General features: G+C 33.8%; 1 protein-coding gene across 2 annotated transcripts in view; it reads right to left on the bottom strand.

The window, feature by feature from the left end:
- Ntan1 (N-terminal amidohydrolase 1) overlaps nt 1-20,828 on the bottom strand; it is a 129,328-nt gene that overhangs the window by 68,322 nt on the left and 40,178 nt on the right. For both annotated transcript variants that reach the window (XM_090406857.1, XM_090406858.1), the window contains exon 6: nt 9,788-9,861. In XM_090406857.1, coding sequence (XP_090262983.1) covers nt 9,788-9,861 — 74 coding nt within the window. The remainder of the gene's footprint in view (nt 1-9,787; nt 9,862-20,828) is intronic.

Raw genomic sequence — 20,828 nt, 5'->3', positions numbered from 1 at the left:
ATTGGGGTTTATTTTCAGATTTATTCCAGTAGCTGACTTTTCGCTGTTCGCCCTGGTTCCCTGGCGAAAACAACGCGGGCCTTGTTTAACCGGACGACGCCCCAGCCGGCATGAAATTTTGTCATGTTGTACCATCATTCTATATTTTGGTTTAACCAATAAGAATACAATTTGGTCGGCTAAATCCCAAATTGCCAGCCCATCCTCATTCATTCAGTATCCAAGTAGATACCCAACAGGGTGCACCACGAGAAGGTGAGGATTGGACATTAGGTCAGAAGCCCTGGTCGGTTCTCCGCATTCCTTTAAAGGCTATGTGGAGGTCTTCTCTCAGTTATACAGCTTTGACCCTTAAGCACCCCTTAACTGTACACAGCTTTATTAATATTCAAAGCTAAAAAGTCACCTTATGTTGTTTAGTACTTAGTGGGTCCTTCTCTTGTCTTTATTACAGCTTGGCATTGGCAAATCAATTTCCTGATGGATGCAACTGTCAATTCATGATTCCATACCATTATAATGGCTTCCTTGAGCACCTGAAGTGTTTTCGGCTTCTTGTATATTTCAGTCTCCATTTGGTACCAGAAATTTTCAATGGGGTTGAGATCCTAGCCATGGTAGTTTCTGAATTGAGTGTTCATTGAGCCACTTATTAACCTTCAACAAAAATTAAAGCTTTTTTTAAGTACTAAACTCAATTTGTATGGAACATTTTAGGACTATAATATCATTCCTTACACTTTTTTCCCTATGACAAGGGGACAGTCATCCTGAAAGATTCAGTTCATTGTTACAGTAAAATGGTTCTCTGATAGTAGGCAGCAATTCTTCTAAAATTTTCTGGTACACTTATGCATTCACTGAATCTTTCGTGAAATGCAAGCAACCAACACCAAGCGATCATGCAGCCCCCAGATCATCTGACTGGCTGAGAATTTGACTGTTGACACTGAATATTTAGGATTGAATTTTTTTCCCTGATCATATTCGAACTGCCTGTCTGCTGTCGGCACCTTGCAGGTTAAACATTTTCTCTTCAGAAAAAATTACTCTTTTCCACTGATCAGGGGTTCATTGGGCATGCTCTTTGCACCAATTTAACTGAGCCAATGTCAGTGCTTTGGTTAACAAGTGCTTCCTTTAATGGCACCTGGCTATCAGTCCCTGTCGAATGAGGTCTTCTTCTGACAGTTACAATGCTTGCCACAACTCCATTTGTTCTTTCCACGACGATTTTTGAAGCAGAGCCACTTTAGAACTCGATCTTGACATGATGTGGACAGTCGCTTTCTTCCTGTCCCCTTTTTCCTTTCAGCAGATCCAGTTTCCTTCACTTTCAACAGCAGCTGTACCACAGTAGATTAACTACAGGACACCCTTTTAGCTATTTCATGAGAGGAATAGTCTTCTTTATTTAAAGCTTGAATCACACTTTTTCTGTAAAGTTTTAACTGCACATAACTAGCCATAATGATCGCGGCACGAAAATGCTAAAACTAACTCTTACTTCTATTTATAGCATAAAAAAATTCTGATGCATATATTACATATGCATCAGAATTTCATATAAATATTATATTATACAGAAACCAGTGGGAATGAGAGAGATTGCAATACAATGAAAGATCTAATAAACTAATGAAAAAGACTATTTAACTACTAAAAACTATATTTATGTAAGGTGATGCGAAGAATCTATGAACAAGGTTTCTATGAACACAAGTATGCATAATGATTATGAAAATAAAAATGAAGAGATGAAGATAGCATGTGAATTCTTGAGATTGATTATTATGATGTGACATCTCCATGGAGTCCAAGGATTCTGTGTGCAAGAGGACATTACACCACATGGTCCACCACTGTCTACACTGTTTAATCCTCCATCTATAAACTACATTCTACAAATTATGACATCTAACACTCACTAATAGTATTTTTAGTCTGTTAATTGTGTGTTCTCTGGTTGATATGCTTATATATGGGATGAAAAATCCAAGTTTACGAGGGTAGAGGAACCTTCCATATGAGACTGCTAACTCACTTTGAAAAGGTCCATATAAAGATTCTTCTCTTCATGAAGAGAACTGAACTCTGGGCTTTTCCCAATGAAAGAGCACATATCCCATGGTTCTTCCAACTATTCTATGCACTATTAAATAAAAGGTCGGCTAGTGAAAGATGCTCAAACTAACAATGAACAATTACAGATAAGTAATTATTTAATATCTGTAGATTAAACAACATAATTAATGACCTACACTTGCCCTTGCTCTTTGCACCAAGGTCTGTCAATTAAGGTTAGTATGCATCATCCCATCCCACATCATATTTACTACATAATTTGACAGCATAATAATTACTATACACCCTCTGTTCAAAAAGAAACCGAACTTTTCGAAAATAGAAAAAACTAGTGGCACCACCAGTTGTATCTTTTTGTTGTCGAAAGCGGCAACCTTCATTAGTGTCGAGTCAACTGTTTATGATATTTGCTTCATTAGAAGCTGAGTTATAGTGCCAGGAGTGAGTATGTGTTTTGACGAACTGTCAGAAAATGAGTTTCAGAGAGCTACGATTGATTTTTGTGTTAAACTTGGTAAACGTTTTACCAAAATGCATCAAATGCTTCAAAAAGCATACAGTGATGAATGCTTATCCCATACTCAAGTTTATGAGTGGTTTAAGCAATTTCAAAGCAGTCATGAGATGCTTGAGGATGATAAAAAGCCGCGCCGTCCAAAAACTGGACTGATCATCAAACTTAACATCCAAAAAGTGCATGATTTCATCAAAGAAAACCTGAAATCGTCCGTGAGATTGATTGAAGATGAATTGGGGATTACAAAATCAACTGTGCATAACATTTTGACCGAGAATTTGGGCCTTCGTAAATTGAATTCGCGATTTGTTCCCACAAGTTGCCTGATGACCAAAAAATGTATTGAATTGAACATGCAAGGACCTCATTAAAAACCGCTAGTAAGGACTCAAACTTCCTTGAAATGATCGTTACTGGTGACGAAACATGGTGTTTTGTGTATGAGCCTGAAACAAAGCAGCACAGTGTTGAGTGGAGTCCACTAGAAGAGGGGCATTTGAAAAAAAGTCACTTGGAGAAGTCAAAAGTAAAGACAATGCTAATTTGTTTCTATGATTCCAAGGGCATTATCCACAAAGAATTCATTCTGCCTGGCCAAACGGTCAATGGTGAGTTTTACTCGAAGTTTTGAAGCGATTGATAGCAAGAATTGGTCACGTGCAGCATGAATATTGTGATTCAGGCAGCTAGTCACTTTTGCATGATAATGCACCATCTTATTGTTCAAACATTGTGAGACAGTTTTTGAACAAAAACCAAGTTTGTGTGTTGGATCTTCACCTGATTTAGCACCCTGTGACTTCTTTCTCTTCCCCCTGACTTCATTTGCCAAAAAGGAAAGTGATACGATGCCATTGAAAATGTTCAAGCAGAAGTAACCACGACCCTCAACAGTATCCCAAAAACCGATATAAAAAAACTTATGTAACAAATTAATTGACCGTGCCAAAAGCTGTATTGAAGCTGAGGGAGAGTATATTGATTGAAATAAATTATATGAATAATTATAATTGGCCTGCATTTTATTTTCTATCAAAAGTTTGGTTTCTTTTTGGATAGAGGGTGTATATCAATAATTACAAACTTATAATCTGTTAGAGCTGCTGATATTAGCATAGAACAATCAAGCAGGTTAAACTTGTAGAACTTTGTTAATTTAAACTGAATGTTACTTTAACATGTTTTGCTGTCTTTTTTGGCTGACAGTATCATCAGGAAGATATTTAACACAAACAAAAAAAATCTCAAATGTGTCAAACAGCCATTATTTTTATAAACTGAAGGACGGTGAATTGATAATTTAATCCCACATATCATTAGGCACATCATACAAAGACAATACATTGTTGTGAGCAAATCCATGTGATTACTGGCATAACAGAGGTCTTGAATGCTACATACACTAATTAATGACTTTCAGATATCAAGAAGTATAATTCTCTGGTTTCTGTTTAATTTACAGTGTGAGCAAATTACCTCAAATATTCTCTTCTAAGTAAGGCATGGAGATACTTGCCAATCCAACTGTGAAGATGTGTGCAACAAGTCTGCTTCTTTTCATCTTAATTTCAACATCAGCTACATGTTCTTTTTTTACATATTTCTAAACTTCTCCTACTTTGCTTTGACCCACATATACCTTTTTGCAGGAAGAAGGAATCTTGTATATCCCAGTGTTTATACATTGGAATATTGTCTTTAGGGGAATTTAGGAAACTATGTAAGGTGTTAACTGGTTTGAACCGTGTTGACATTGACAAATTTTAATAATTGGTCTATCTGTCTTGATTGAGTTTTCAATGTATGATAAGGATTGTTTATCAAAAAATAAGATTTTCTTAAGAAACTTCGAGTAGCCATTTTGGAGGAATTGATGAAATACAATTTGAAGTTCTTCTTTTAATTTCATAATTGAGTAAATTTAAGGCACTATTTTTGTTGAGGATGATGGAAAGAGTTTGCATACAAATACCTATCCATATGCATTTGTTTTCTGTATGCCTCTAATGTGATAACCTGGAAATCAAATACAAAGGTACTGTCTCCTTACCATATGTTGGCAATGCATCAAGGCAGATAAGCCCAATCATTAAAATCTGCGAACATAGAACAACCTTCAAACCAGTTAACACCTTACAAAGTTTCTCCCACCCCTCTAAAGACAGCATTTGAGTCCTATAAACACCCTGGGGTATGAGAGTGCTCATTCCTGTAGAAAGGTGTACAAAAAAATAGATGCCAAAAAAATGTAGGTAATGTTGAAAAGGAGAGAAGAAAGAAGCAGATTTATGGCATATATCCTCACAGAACATCACATTGTAGATTAGCAAGCATCTTCCATGGCTTACTCAGAAGAGAATACTTCCATCAGAATACTCAAGGAATCATCTGAGGTAATTTGCTTATACAGCACATTAAACAGAAAAAAAGGAATTATATTTCAATGATATGGAAGTCATTATTGTATGTAACATTTGAGACCTGCATTATGCCAGCAAGCATTATTGTGCAACCATACCAGGCTTCTTTGCACAACAATGTACAGACTTTGCATGATGTGCCTAATGATAGACACAATTAAACCATTGATCCAGTATCTTTCAATTTACAAAAATAGCTGTTTGAAACATTTGAAATCTTTTTTTTCCTGTGTGTTAAATATCTTCCTGAAGATGCTGACAGACAAAAAAAAAAAAAACAATGAAATGTCAAAGTAACATTGTTTAAATTAATAAAGTTCTACTAGTTTAACCCTCTTGATTATTCATAATTGACAAAGTTCTAGTAGTTCTAATTTAAGAAAAGTTACTAATATTGTTTTTTCTTGCACATTAGTAATGGTTTGTAAGGCTACTTTGCATGATAAAGTTGAGAAGTGTTTAGAAAGGCACAGGAAGGACAAGAAATTTAAGAAGCAAAAGGAGAGGGAACAAACCACTGAAGTAGGTAAGATATTAAGTCTTGATCAGGTAAGTAAAGTAGAATATAAAAAGAAATATGTTATATGATATGGCAACTCCTTCATAAAACATGACACTGAATGACTATGTTACTAAATCAAGTTTTCTGGGACTGAAAATCAAAAATATAACAAATGCAGTTGAAAACAGAAAAGTAAGAGATGGTAGTTCTAGTATGTACAAGTGATTTAACTAACAATAAATACAGTATGAGAGCAGCTATGCAAGGATCACTGGGTGAAGAGTGAAAATCATTAGTCTATTACTAAGATATAGTAATGAATTAAGAACTATGATGACAAACAATTCAAGTGTGCAGACTGTGTAGAAAAAATGGTTGAGTTCTTGGATGTGTGGACTAAGTCTGAGGGAACAATGAATTGGTATCATATATGAAGGACAGCCAGCACTTGAATGCATCTGGCTTCACAAGGGTAGAAATTATTTATTGGTATGAGACCTAATATGAAGTCAAGTAAACTAGATCATGATGGGAGGAATGGTGAGAATCTATGCATAAGATTGACTAAGATATGCAACTGAATGTGCTTCATCATGGAGGGAATTACAATGAAAGGATGATTGTGTCTACTTTCCTGATTCTGACTTATTTAATTTGTACAAGGATATGTGCATAAATGAAGCATTAGATATGATCTGCAAGTTATCCAAACTGGATCAATGCAGAACACAGAGTATACAAAAAAAAAAAAAAAAGTCTGGAGTTAATTTATATCTGTATACCAATACCAGGAACAAGGGGATAGAGTTTGTTGCCTTGGTGAATACATTGCAGCCTCATAAGCATAAGACTCAGTGAGACCTGGCTCACAGAGGTAGATATACTAAGTGATATTGAGTGTAAATGTAGAGTACTATTAGAAAGGATATCTAATGGATAACCAGACTCAAGTCATCTGATATCTAATGATATCAGATGACTTGAGTCTGGTTAGGGTAGAAAGAGCAATTATTGTGTAGAAGTGAGTTTGGAACTATCTGATGTGAGATGGAATGATTCTTAAGAATCTCTTGCCTCATAATACTTTATAAAAGCAGCACATAAAAGGCTTGCTTAAGAGTTGCATAAGTATTTACATATCCCTTCCACGTCATCTTTATGAGATGATTGGTCAGTAATGAAAATTATAAGGACACAGGTGCAAAGATTTACAAGTACTGTATGAAAATTAAATAAGTATGAAAAAGAACTAATTCTAAAAGCTAAATACAATGCTACAGAACTATCATTATGCTGCAAGTTACTAAAGGCATGATTATTGAAAAATAACTCTACTGAATGCAGATGTATGCAGGTGACTGATCCAGAAGACATTGTCCAATAATAAGTGCCCATTTTGCTAAACTGGTGTATGCAACAACATGGAGCCCAATGCTACCTCTTCAGTGAATGAAAAAACTTCGATGTACAAGGAAGAAGTACTAGAGCTACTGCATAAAATGAATAAGAATTCATCAAAAGAGTCTTATGGGATATTGGCATGGATGCTAAAAGTGTGTTCAGCTGAATTGGCAGTGCCTTTAGTCTCATTGCATAATCTGATCTCAGCATGGGAAAGATTCTACAAAAGTGGAAAGAATGTATGATAATTACACTGCACAAGGGTAGTGCAAAGAGTGACAAGTTAAACTATAAATCAATCAGTATCTCTGGTGTGGTGGTGAAGATTTTGAAAAGGTAAGAGTTCACATAGAGAAATAGGCTGAGAGAAAATATATACTTGGCAAAGAACAGCATGGTTTCTTAAGGGAAGATCATGTTTGAGTAACTTGCTCACATTTTATAATTATGTTATGGTGGTAAGTATAGATAGTATAAATGAATTCAATAAAAAGTATGATAGATAGGTGATATGTAACCCCATGGTTGAGTTAGACAAGGGAAATGGATAAACCATGATACTTTTGGACTTGGCAGAGGTTTTTGACAGGATACAGCATGGAAAGCCATTATATAAGTTGCAGAATATGAGATTTGATTATGAAGTATCGATTAGATAAGAGGATGGCTGGCTGACATATCAAAAGGTAGTACAGGAAGCATGAGGTTGCAAGATTGAAGGCAACCAGTGAGATACTGCAGAGATGAATTCTTGGTCCATTGTTATTCAACCTTGCATTAATCACACTGGGAAGGATTTGACAGAAGACATACGGTTTGCTGAAGGTACAAAGAGAACCAGTGTAATCACGAATGCAACTGACATGCAGCACTTCCAGAATGATTTGAATAGACTGGAAATGTAGGCATGGAAAAATGGCTATCAGTTCAATGTTCAATTGGATATCTCATCACTTGGGTGTGATGAGATATCTAATGGCATATTATATTGGTGTGATTATGCTAGAAGAAACTGATTAGGCTGGGGATCTTAGAGTTTTAGTAAAAATGAAGGTGAAATTCAGGTGCCATATAGCAAAGAATGCAAATGCAACTCATAGGATAATTGCAATGCTCAAACGAACACTGACATGTAAGGATAATGAAGTCCTTTAGTCTCCTTACAAGGCCTTGATATGACCTTTCCTGGACAATTATGTGCAGATCTAGTCTCTTGATTTCAAAGCTGATAGATACAATAAAGAGGGGTGCAGAGGTGAGTGTTAAAGATGATACTAGGACTGAGGAATATACATTATGAGAACAAGTTGAGAATTTGTAGACTAAAGATGCTAGCAAACAAGAGAAAGAGGGGGGAGAGGGTGATCTTCAAACTTCTGAAAGGGTCATATAAGATACCAATATGGAGAGAGAGAGAGAGAAGAAAAGGATAATAGGGTATCCATCGAAGATGAGAATTAATGCAATGAAGAAAGGAGCAAGAGCTAGATTTTTCTCTTATAGATAAGCACGTGATTGGAATGGCTTGCCTTTGGAGGTGGTAAGTGTACACAGTATGAATGAATTCAAGAAAAAGTATGATAGGTGGATGATATGTAACCTCATACAATAGGTACACAACTCCCTGAAGATCTGTGGTGATGTCTGAAGATGTGTGGCACTTCATTTAACTGGTGTAGCTTTTTTCATTCCAGCACATGCTTTATTTTTTGTATCAGAACTAGCTTAAATTTGTTGCTTTGGCATTTTCACTTACAGCTAAATTCTTCTGGGCTATAACATACACAACTAAAAGTTGTGGTGCGATACTGACCACCTTCCAAATTGCACAATGGAGAATTAATCCAGACACGGCACTTCCTACATTACCAGGATGTCAGCTAAGTTCTATAAAGGTGTTTTATGTATAATTCAGTGTGATCCAAATGATTATGATAAAAAGCTCCTCTTAAAAGATAATGAGCTAAAATATACTTTCCAAGTTAAAAATGTATATTCCAAAATATAAAAGTGAAGAGAGGACATAGTAAGATTAAATTTATAATGGGAATAAAATGATTCTGAATAAAGACATGGCTGACTCATTATGACAAATTCGTAGGGACTGTAAGAATAGTATAAGTCAACAGTATGCTATAGTAAACTTCCTTTAAAATAGCATTGCCTGCAAGGCTTTTAATGGGACCTTATGGTAGTTTATTATACGGAGTGAATTTGTTATAATATTTCCTATGGTGAGAATTAACCGTAAAATCACATGGGGAATCAAAGCACATACAGTTAATATATATATATATATATATATGGGAAAAGGAACAACAAAACTCACCAGATGAATGCAAACTATATACCAAAAAAATTTCTCTTGTAAAGAACATTTTGAAAGATGAGGAAATGTTAGTCAGCTGAAAAATATGAAATAATTTATCCATAAGGGAAGAAAGTGAAAATCGGTATATGGATCAACTGATCCTGCCACATCAAATGAACTTAACCATTTATTTTTTCATACAAATTATTGCCATAATGAACAATCACCAAAAAATAAGACATTTCCAAGAAATAATTAACACAGCGAAATAATCCCAAAAGATATTACAAATGAGCTCAATACATCATTCTAATTTGTTATAATGTAATGCTGAGAAACTAATGCAACATAATCCTGTAATTAATGTGATACATTTGCCATTATCATGATTCAACAGCCTAACACTTCATAATCATTCAAAATTTTTATACTGTGCCACTTTGTGCAACTAATGGACACTGCTGTATAGCTGAAATAAATACATAAGCAATCAAAACATTTCTTGATATCTGAAACTTGCAAATATCTTTCGCTTTAATGAAAACACTTACAAAGTAACTGTACTGCTAGATCCTCTGCATAGCCTCTGTGATCAAGGAATCCACCTACCATATGAAGTTCCAGCCTGTAATGAATAAAATTTACACATAATAATGTTAAAAAAACCACAGGCTCATGATGCTTAACTTTTAAATCATTTAATAATTAGCAAGCTTCTAATATGCACAGCCCCATCTATCTTAACTAATATAGATTCTAAAAATATAAAAGTGACATGCTCTTTCAATTCATCTGGATATTCAAAAATAGATAATAGATTACTGAGTTTTGGAGGTGCACAGGTGGAAACGAACGTGTAACAAATTTTCATTCAGAGAATGACATGCACACAAGGTAAGTTGAAGTGCCATGTAAATTCAAAGAACATGATATGAGAAATCCAAGCAAGACAAATATAGAATGAGAAAATAGAGAAATATATATATAAAAGTTTAGGAATTTATAATCTCATAACCATTTTGATAAACAAAATCAAACACTATCAGAAAATGCTGCAGTGAACATTTCATGCAATTACAGAAACAGTATTTCATTGAGATGTTATTAGTTTTGAAAGTGGGAAGGGACTCTATACATTATTCTTTCAAGGTACTAGGTAAATGATGAAAAGACATATGTCTACAGGATGTTTATAGCATGGTTTCTGTAGGAGAACTTAGGAGCAGGGGAAATGCTTTCATTTACTATGAAATCAATAAGTGTACTTGTATCTTATTCAATGTTTGCTTTACATGGCATGATGGCATGTACTGACATTTCAGTACATGCCATCATTATTTTTATTTATTTTATTATTTTTTATTTTATTAGAAAATAATATTTTCTAATGAAAATAACAAGGTCTGTGTAGCTCAGTGGAAGTGACTTTTGCATTTTCTGCATTAGGCTGTCTGAAGAAAGACTTAAGTTCTAGTCTAGTTGCCAACTAGAGGAACTTCTAAGCCTTTCTTCGACTGGTTCCCAAGTTAGTTGTCTCTGGCACAGGCAAGCAGGATTTTTTTCCCCAGAAACTCATGAAAATCAACTGTAGAACCTACACCATTTCAGACAATAACGGATTGTGTTAGTATTACGGACCACAAAATTGCAACACATCAGCTGTCTCTTCAGTGAATGCCTATTATAATTAGTGATAGTCTTGGGCCCAGCTATCTCTGATTAGTGGAGACTGAACTGCCCACTCAAGTCACCAAAAAAGTTAGACAGGTCTAAAGTGGTCTCCCTATAATGGAATAAAAGCTGTTGGCTTTTTTTTTTTAAATAACAAAAAATGACATTTCAACAGCTGTGCCTTCTTATTAGTATTTCTTTTTATTTTCTCCAGAACCACTTTCACAGTCAAAAAAAGATGTCAAAGATAATTGAGAGCTTTTGACCCAATATCCAATCCTTTTCTCATAATGTGTTCCATTATTAGATATCCATTTGAATGAAGGAATAAGGATGGGCTAGCAATTTGGAACTTAGCCAACCACACTGTACTCTGTGTTGGGACACAATACAGAAGATATTTTGGTCACCTTAAACCATGCACAAATATTAAAGTAGATGATTGGATGGAGTATCCCAGTTAACAATGCCCTGCTATTTTATTCTGGAAATTAGAAAAACAGTAAAATATCAGTTATTGGAATACACTTAACAGAACTGAAAGACAGGTAACACTGATGATAGAAGCATTAATGGAAAATAGATGGAGCTAGCAAAGGAATTACAGAAATATCATGTTGGCATAACTGATTTACCAAGATAAAGACAAAAATAGATAAGTTACTTCTGACACTTAAAGATGTTATATTTGAACAATCATTATCAGGAACATGGTATTCAACAAACATGAAGATAAACTTCTTGAATATCAGGCAATTTCAAGTAGAGATGTGGACAAATTTCTAAATGAAAAATTGGATACATAAATATGGATAAGCCTCAATGACTTATCCATGCTTATAGCTGCACAGAAAGTGCTAAACTAATCTAAACAGTAGAGTACGAAATTATAAATATGTCTACTAGTTGTGATAATTATTTAAATCCTGTCAATTATGCAATTGTAGATGGTGGATTCTCTTGTAACTGCAATACTGCACATTTTTCTGGCAGCAGTACTAAACATCTAAATAAGCCTCTTCCTCACTCATTTTTACTCACTGTGACTAGGTTTTTTTTCTTTTCCTAAGAATCCCAAATGTATGACTGGTACTGAATTTTTATAAAATTCAAAACAAAATACATAAGTTTGATTTTGATAGTAGATGTGTATTTCTTTTATCTTTATCAATTAAAACCAGCAAAACTATGGCAACATCTGAGAGAAAGGAAAAAGACAGTAATACATGACCAGTATATTATTTTTGAGTCAAGTACACAGATCCAAAGAAAGAATATTTTCTCTCCTCTTTATTACCTGTGATGTATTGATGAGTTAGTAAGAACATCATGAGTATCTTTCAATTTTGTACACAGATTATCACCATGAATGATGTAAATTGACAATGGAGACTATTTACAACACTAAAACGGAACTCTATAAAAATCGAGACAAAGTATATACTTAAGTTGCAGTCAGTAATCAATTTCAAATTTCATTTAATGACCAGCTAATCAAATGGCATGAATTTTACATCATTACAGACTAATTAATAAAACATTTGTTCATATGATCATTAAAATATTACCTAGACTTGTTTGTATAAGAGCGTTATTCCTTCTGAGGGCAATATGCAAAGATCTTTACTTCTACTTACTCTGGAGCAGACTACATATAGCTGCCCATGTGAAAAACAGCAGTATCTCAAAATCAATCACCACCTGCAATTCAAAGTGTTTGAAACGCAGGTAAAAAAAAAAGCTACTAAGAATATATAAATAATGCTTCTAGATTGACATTTTGTTTATAAACTTTTTTGTTGGCATGCATGACTGCAGGGCTGTATTCATGGGTGCGCGAACTGTGCGATGGCACAGGGCCCCCGTAAAGAGCAAAAAAATTGAAAAAAGAAAATCAATTTTTTTTTAATTATTATATAAATTAATATTGTAATTATTATATAAAAATATTATTATACAGAAAAATATATGTATATAATTTTACAACCAACTATTGTTGTTATAGTAAGAAATAAGATCATAGCGCTAGAGCAGTAGCATCTGAAACTACTCTAAGATATATAACAATATCGTACAACATAGTGTTAAATAGGGAAAAGTACATTTTAAAACAGGTGTTTTTAATAATTTTAAGGAGTTTTTTTATTTTAGTTTATGATTTTATGAACAAATAAGTATATACACGCACTCTCATGGCAATTTTTTTATGTGACATTACTTGCAAAACATCTTAAAAAATATATTTTGTAAACTGGTTTTAGGTTATCCGACATCAGAATTTTTCTTCAATAGCAATTTTCAATCTATATTAGATTTGTTTATTTTCTAATATTATCTATTTTAGATATACAGTAGAACTTGGTTATAATGATCACGGTTACAGCGAATTCACATTTATAACGAATAATTTTGAAGGTATATTTGAATCACATTTGATTTAATGCATGTATTTCATGTTTATTACGAATTCGTTTCACGGGAATGACGAACGAATAATACGCATTAGTCGTTCCTTTACTGACATTTCATACGTACGCATTTTCTGGTTTTGGAAAAATGTTGGGAGTCAAACGGAAAATTTTATCGGTTTCCAAAAAAGTAGAAATTATACGGGAGGTGGAAAGTGGCCAATCAAATCTGACAGTGGCAAAGAAGTATGGTTTGTCCCATCTACAATATCAACAATTTGGAAGAATCGTGAGTTGACTCTGAAAGCTTTTGAAAACAATTTATCGAAGTGTAAAAAACTTAAAAAGTGTAATAAAAGTGACATTGACGAGGCACTTCTTTCGTGGTTTAAAGTGCAAAGAACCGCTGGCTTACCTATTAGCAGACCAATTTTGAAAGTTCAAGCCGAAAAATTTGCTGTTCAACTTGGTTATAGCGATTTTAAATGCAACAATGGGTGGATTGATCGCTTTAAAAACAGAAACAATATTGTCTATGCAAAAGTAAGTGGCTAGACATTGTCCATTGACAAAAACATTGTTTCTGACTGGATCAAGAATGTATGGCCAGAGACATCAAACGAAGGTATGGATACAACAACATTTATAATGCAGACGAAGCAGGGTATTTTTTTTTAATTTAACGGCAGATAAAACTTTTCAATTTAAAAACAAAAAGTGCATTGGCAGAAAACTTATTAAAAATAGATTCACAATTTTAGTTTGTGCGAAAATGACCGGTAGCGATAAAAGAAAGCTTCTTGTAATTGGAAAATCAGCAAAGCCTAGATGCTTTAAAAACATAAAGAAACTTCCCATTGATTATACGGCAAATAAAAAGGCCTGGATGACATCTTCAATTTTTGAAAATGAAATTCACAAGTGTGATAAAAATCTTCGCAGTGAAAACTGGAAAATTTTGTTATTGATAGATAACTGTCCTTCCCATCCTGTAGTGGCTAATTTAACAAACATAAAACTTTTTTTTTTGCCACTGAATGTGACATCTGTCTTGCAACCACTTGATCAAGGCGTAATTAGATGTTTTAAATCCCATTTTCGTCGTCTGTTAGTCTTGGAACTCATAGAACGCAGAGAAAAATCCGTGGAAAATGCTTATGTTTACGACTCGAAGATCAGTGTACTTCATGCAATACGTTTAATGAGTGATGCTTGGAATTTGGTGTCATTGTCTATGATACAAAACTGTTTTAAGAAAGTCAGTCTTGCAGAATATGAGCGCGAATCTGAAGAAGATGAAGAGGATAACTTACCGCTGTCAGCGCGGTTAAAAGCGTGAAACTTAAACAATTTTGAAACGTGCGCAGAGATTGATAATTTTATAGACATTGATAATGGCATATCAACTTCGGGTATACCGACAGATGCTGACATCTTAAAATAAATCTCTCATACACCAGAAGAAGATAATAGTAGTAGTGACTCTGAGGAAGAAAATAGCAATAATAAGAAAATCGTTACCTGGTGTGAAGCAAAAAGTGCTTTACATATTTTAACAAGATTTACGGAATCGCGATCTGTAAGTTCAGATGACACATTCAAGCATCTTAGTGGTATAAGAAACAATTTCAAATGTATGAAATATGCATCTTATGCAAAACAAAGCACACCTGATGATTTTTTATGTAAAAATGTGAAGTTTTAAAAATAAATTTTTGTTCTTTATATGTATGTATGCACATATGTATTTATGTTACCCAATATACCTATGCTGAGAAAAATCTGAAAACATTTTTAATTCACTCAAATTATGACCTTCTTGGATATAACGAATAATGGTTATTACGAACAAATATATGCGGTCCCATGGAATTCGTTATAACCGAGTTCTACTGTATTTTATTTATCAGGTAAGTAATTTTGTTTTAATTTATTATAGTTCGCCCACCATTTGTAGGTCCCTGCTTTGCGTCTTTCCAAGAATAGTTGATTCATGCTGAAGGGGAGAAAGAAATGAAGGACGTCCGAATTGGTCGCCAACACGCGAAATCACGTGCTTTATAGGTAAAATTTTCCAATTGTTATACAAGCAACATAGTTAACTACAATAATCATAAAAGAGAAGTTAATTTTCCAACTGGTAATAATAGACAACTCATCCCACTATACGGACTGATTACCCTATTATCGGAATGGAATCTCCTTTTTCTGAGATGCGCAGAAGTGTCGAAGGATCTCTAATTGGTGGGTGAACTATAACTTATTTTATAATTAAATCTAACGCATTTAATTCTAGAGTACCACTAGTCGTGAGAGAGATTATTATGGAAGAAAATACCCAAGTGGGCATGAAAAACGAAAGCGAAAACAAGAAAAAGAAGCGGCTGAGGAACGTCAAAGAAATTCACTGTTTAAATTTACGAAGTTCATCATCATCATCATCATCAAATTCCTGCCATGTACCCTCAAGGGGTGTACAGGATATGACAGTACGACATGAAAAAATTACATCATTACTAACTTCCTATCTACAATTTTCCTCCAAATCAGTCTATTACTTGTCAAGACTCCAACATTATCAGATCTTATATTTCTATCGTCTAAGGCACTTTGTACCGTATCAATCCACCTATATCTTGGTCTTCCTCTGGGTCGTTTTCCTGCCAACCTGGCAGAGAACACTTGTTTTGCTAATCTTTTCTCTTCCATTCTGTTTAAGTGACCATACCATCTGAGATTAGCTCTGCTAATGCATTCCTGGATGCTGACAATGTCAAGTTCTTTCCTAATATCCTCATTTTTAATATGATATTGCCATTGATGCCATCTGTTCACGCCTCTAATCTTTCTCAGGACTCTCATATCTGTGGTCTCTAGTCTTTGGTCAAGTGTTTTACTTCTGACCCAGCTCTCAGATCCATAAGTTAAAATTGGTTTGAACACAGTCTTGTATACAGCTAATTTAGTGTTCCGACTAATTTCTTTCTTATTCCATATGAATTTATTCAATTGACTTCCCACGATACTAGCTTTGCTGATTCGGTTGTCTATTTCTATATTTAGTTTACCATCTTCAGTAAAAATTGTGCCTAAGTAGCTGAAATGTTTTACTTGTTCCACAGGTTCTCCATTCACAACACAGTTGACATTTTCAATGATTCTGCCTATTTTCATTGTCTTTGTCTTTTTATTGCTGACCTTCATACCATATCTATTACAACAGCTATTCAATTTAGTCAGAGAATCTTGCAGCCTTGTAGCGGATTTATTTAGAAGTATAACATCATCCGCATAAAGCAAAGAGCTGACATTAACATCTCCAATTTTGATATCAGGTTTAATACCACATTCCTTCATAATGTGATCCATATAGATAATGAATAACAGAGGGGATAATGTACATCCTTGTCTCACACCAGATTTAACATTAAACCATCTTCCTGTACTTCCTTCAATTCTAACTGCTGACTCACAACTCAAATAAAGACTAAGTATTGCTTGATATAATGCCCCATTGACACCATATAACTGCAGCGTATTGAATAGCTTCTCTCTTGGCACCTTGTCATATGCCTTTTCCAAATCGACAAAACTTAAATACAGATCTTTGTTATATTCCCATGCTTTCTCGACTATTTGTCGTAAAGTGAAGATCTGATCCTGACAGCCTCTATTTGGCCTGAATCCAGCTTTTTCTTCCACAATTCTTCTCAACCGTTTCTCAAGTATACTTGCATAGATCTTGCCAGGAACACTCAGTAGGGAAATACCTCTGTAATTCTCACATGCAGTTTTATTTCCCTTTTTATATATGCGTACTATGAGAGCTCTACTCCAATCATCGGGAATTTGTCCCTCTGTCCAGGCTTTCTGAACTATGCAGTGCAGCCACTGTAAGACTCTTATACCACCATACTTCAGCATTTCTGGTCGAATATCATCTACTCCTGCTGCCTTTCCACATTTCAAGCCTTTGATGGCTTTTTCTACTTCCAGTATGGATATGTATTCCTGACTGCATGCCTGGTCAGTGTTTTTTTATCACTGTGCTGTCATCACTGCTTGTTTCATTTAGCAGTTTTTCAAAGTAATTAATCCATACTTCAAGGATATCCTTTTCTCCTGTTTTCATTTCACCTTTACCATCTCTAATTCCTTTTACAGCACTCTTTCCTCCATTCCTAAACTTCTTCAACAATCTCCAGAATATTTTGCCACCTTCTTGATATTTATTTTCTATATTCTTGCCAAAGTCCTCCCATGACTTTTGTTTAGCTAGTTTTACACATTGTTTAGCTTTCTTACATTTGTCTCTGTATTCTGTAAGAGTAAAAGCTGACTTATTTGCCAGGAACTTTTGATATGCTTTCTTCTTTTCCTTCACTGCCTCTTTAACTTCCTGTGTCCACCAGGGAGTTCTGATTTTTTTATCCTTGCACACAACCTCACCACATGCCTCTCTGGCAGAATCAATCAATGTTTCCTTCAGAGTTTGCCACTGAATCTCCAAGGTTTGATTCCTGTTCTCAAACTCTTTCATTTTCTTTTCAATAATATTTCTGTATTTTAGTCTACAATTCACATCTGAGAGCTGCTCAACTTTTATTCGCTTTAAAACTTTCTTACATGTTATTCTTTTCAATATGAAATTCAATTTTATCCTGCTCAAGACTAAATAGTGATCACTTCCAATTTCAAATCCTCTGTACACTCTGGTGTCCTGCACCAGGGAGAAAACATCACTATCAACAATAACATAGTCAATGAGACTTTTCTTATTCCTAGCCTCTTCTCTCCATGTGAATTTGTGTACATTTTTATGTTGGAACATGGTGTTAGTAATAACCAGTCCATGTCCTGAGCAGAAATCCAACAGATATTTTCCATTATTATTAGCTTTGCTCTTTTTTCCAAATTTTCCCAAAATATTTTTGTATGTCTCACAATCATTTCCTACTCTACTATTTAGATCCCCAACAAGGACCAACTTTTCCTTTTTCATTGTGTCAGTTGCTTTTTCTAAAGCATCAAAAAATTCCTCCACTTCTACCTTAGTAGAACCTTCTGTGGGACCATAGGCACAAATAAGTCTCATTGTCCAGTTCCCAATTTATGAAGTTGAACTCATATATTTGTTCAGATATATCAGTTGATAAAGGGAATTTGATTTTGAAATAACTACAAACAGTTCTTCAGCTTCAACATTAATTAATAATGAGAGTTCTGAAATACTCAAAGGAAGCAGAGAACATGATGCGTTTGGTCAAACAATGAGCACTGAAGATCCTAAAACGGAGACACCAGAGGAAGGTGAACTATTTACTATTGATGATCCAGCAACATGGCCCAAAATTTTGAACAACGCAACACTAAACACAAATTGTACAACGTGATTCACCGTCTCCTCCGACTGAAAATGATTTTTCAAAAGATGATAACAAGACGTGTTTTTCCACAGCTCACTATGTTAGGACAATTGCAAACGGAGAGAAGCAAAACAGAAGATGGCTTGTATATTCAAACTCTTCCAACTCTATTTTTTGTTTTTGTTGCAAATTATTTTCTTCTGATGTTAATTTTTTATCTAATAATGGCTTTTCTGAGCGACATGTAAGTGAAAGATTAAACTCGCACGAACGAAATCCAGTGCACATGAAATGCATGTATTCATGGACACAAATGGAATGTAATTTTAAAAATCACAATACAATTGATCAGGCAAATCAAAATGTCATAAAATTTGAAGCAGAACGGTTAAGAAATGTTTTAAGATGAATAGTAGCAGCAATTCTTTATTTATCTGAATATAATTTACCTTTTAGACATAATTTTGATACTTTGTACACAGCCTATAATAGTAATTTTTTTGGAATCATAGAATTAATTGCAGAATTTGATCCACTTTTAAAAGATCATTTAATGCGATATTCAGGAAAAAAAATTATAGGTAACAAATAAAACTCTTATCTATCACCCATTGTGCAAAATGAATTAATTGTTGATATGGGAACCAAAATTCAATAAAATATTGTAAATATGATACGACAGGCAAAGTACTATTCAATAATTCTCGATTGTACTCCTGATGTTAGTCATCAGGACGAAATTTCAGTAATTTTTAGATTTTTACATATATTTGAAGCAGATATTGAAATTCATGAACACTTTTTGATGGCTGATGGTTTTTAATAACTAATGACACTACTGGTAAAGGTATATATGAAAATATAAAATCACTTTTGAATAAATTAAATCTTAAATTGTCAGATTGTAGGGGGCAAGGGTATGATAATGGAGCTAATATGAAAGAGTATATAACGGAGTCCGTGCTTGCATTTTAAATGAAAACGAAAAGGCATTTTATACTCCTTGCACCTGTCATAATTTAAATTTGATTTTACGGGATGTCGCAAAATCATCAATTATAGCAATAAATTTTTTTAATGTTATACAAAAAATATATACTTGATTCGCTGCCTCAACTTCACATTGGGACAAATTAAAGAAATTTGTTAAACAATTAACTCCAAAACCGTTATGTGATACAAGATGGGAATGTAGAATAGAATCAGTTAGAGCTGTACGTTTTCAAATTCCAGAATTTTTAAATGCACTAAAAGAATTATTTAAAACTGCATCAGATAATACTATCAAAGTAGAAGTGGTTTCAATATATGAACAAATAGATTCATTTGAGTTTATACTAAGCTTGTAATTTGGTATGAGCTTTTGTCAAAAGTTAATTTAGTAAGTAAAGTATTACAAAATGCAAAAATTCCCATAGACATAGCAACTAAGCATATTAAAGAGTTAGTGCAGTACTTTGAAGAGCAGAGAATATCAGGATTTGATAGCTGTTTTAAGATTGCTAAAGAACTCCCAAATCTATTAGAAATAGAAATTTAATTTAAAGAAAGTCGAGTACGTTGAAGAAAAGTATTTTTTGATTATGAAATGCCTGATGAATCACACAGGTGATAACAAAGATAATTTTAGGATAAATTTCTTTCTTGTAATTTTAGATACTGCTCTACAATCTGTCAAAAAAAGATTTGAATTGTATGAAATTCACAAAAAATCATTTGGATTTTTTGATATGAAATTAATAAGTAAAATGACAAAAAATGAATTAAAATTTTGCTGCAAACAGCTGTATCAAAAATTAAATACAGATATTAATGAATCTGAATTTTACAATGAATTAATTATTTTTAGAAATATTGTTCCAGAAGATGCACCCATTAATATTTTAAAATTCATAATGGCAAATAATTTGTCAGATATTTATCCAAATATTACTACGATATTTAAAATATTATTGACCAGTCCAGTTACGGTAGAATCAGCAGAAAGGTCATTTTCCAAATTGAAATTAATAAAAACCTATTTGCAATCTTCTATGTCTCAATAACATTTGTCGTCCCTGGCAATAATATCTATAGAGCAAGAAATTGCAAAAAATTTGAATTTTGATAGCGTTATAAATGATTTTATTGATAAGCGCATTAGGTTA

The sequence above is a fragment of the Typopeltis vanoorti genome, chromosome 17, assembly GCF_054136105.1.
Source record: "Typopeltis vanoorti isolate ZY-2024b chromosome 17, IOZ_Tvanoo_1.0, whole genome shotgun sequence".
Taxonomy (NCBI): Eukaryota; Metazoa; Arthropoda; class Arachnida; order Uropygi; family Thelyphonidae; genus Typopeltis; species Typopeltis vanoorti.
The sequence above is the reverse complement of the archived record's forward strand: the minus strand, read 5'-3'. Positions and strand labels throughout refer to the sequence as shown.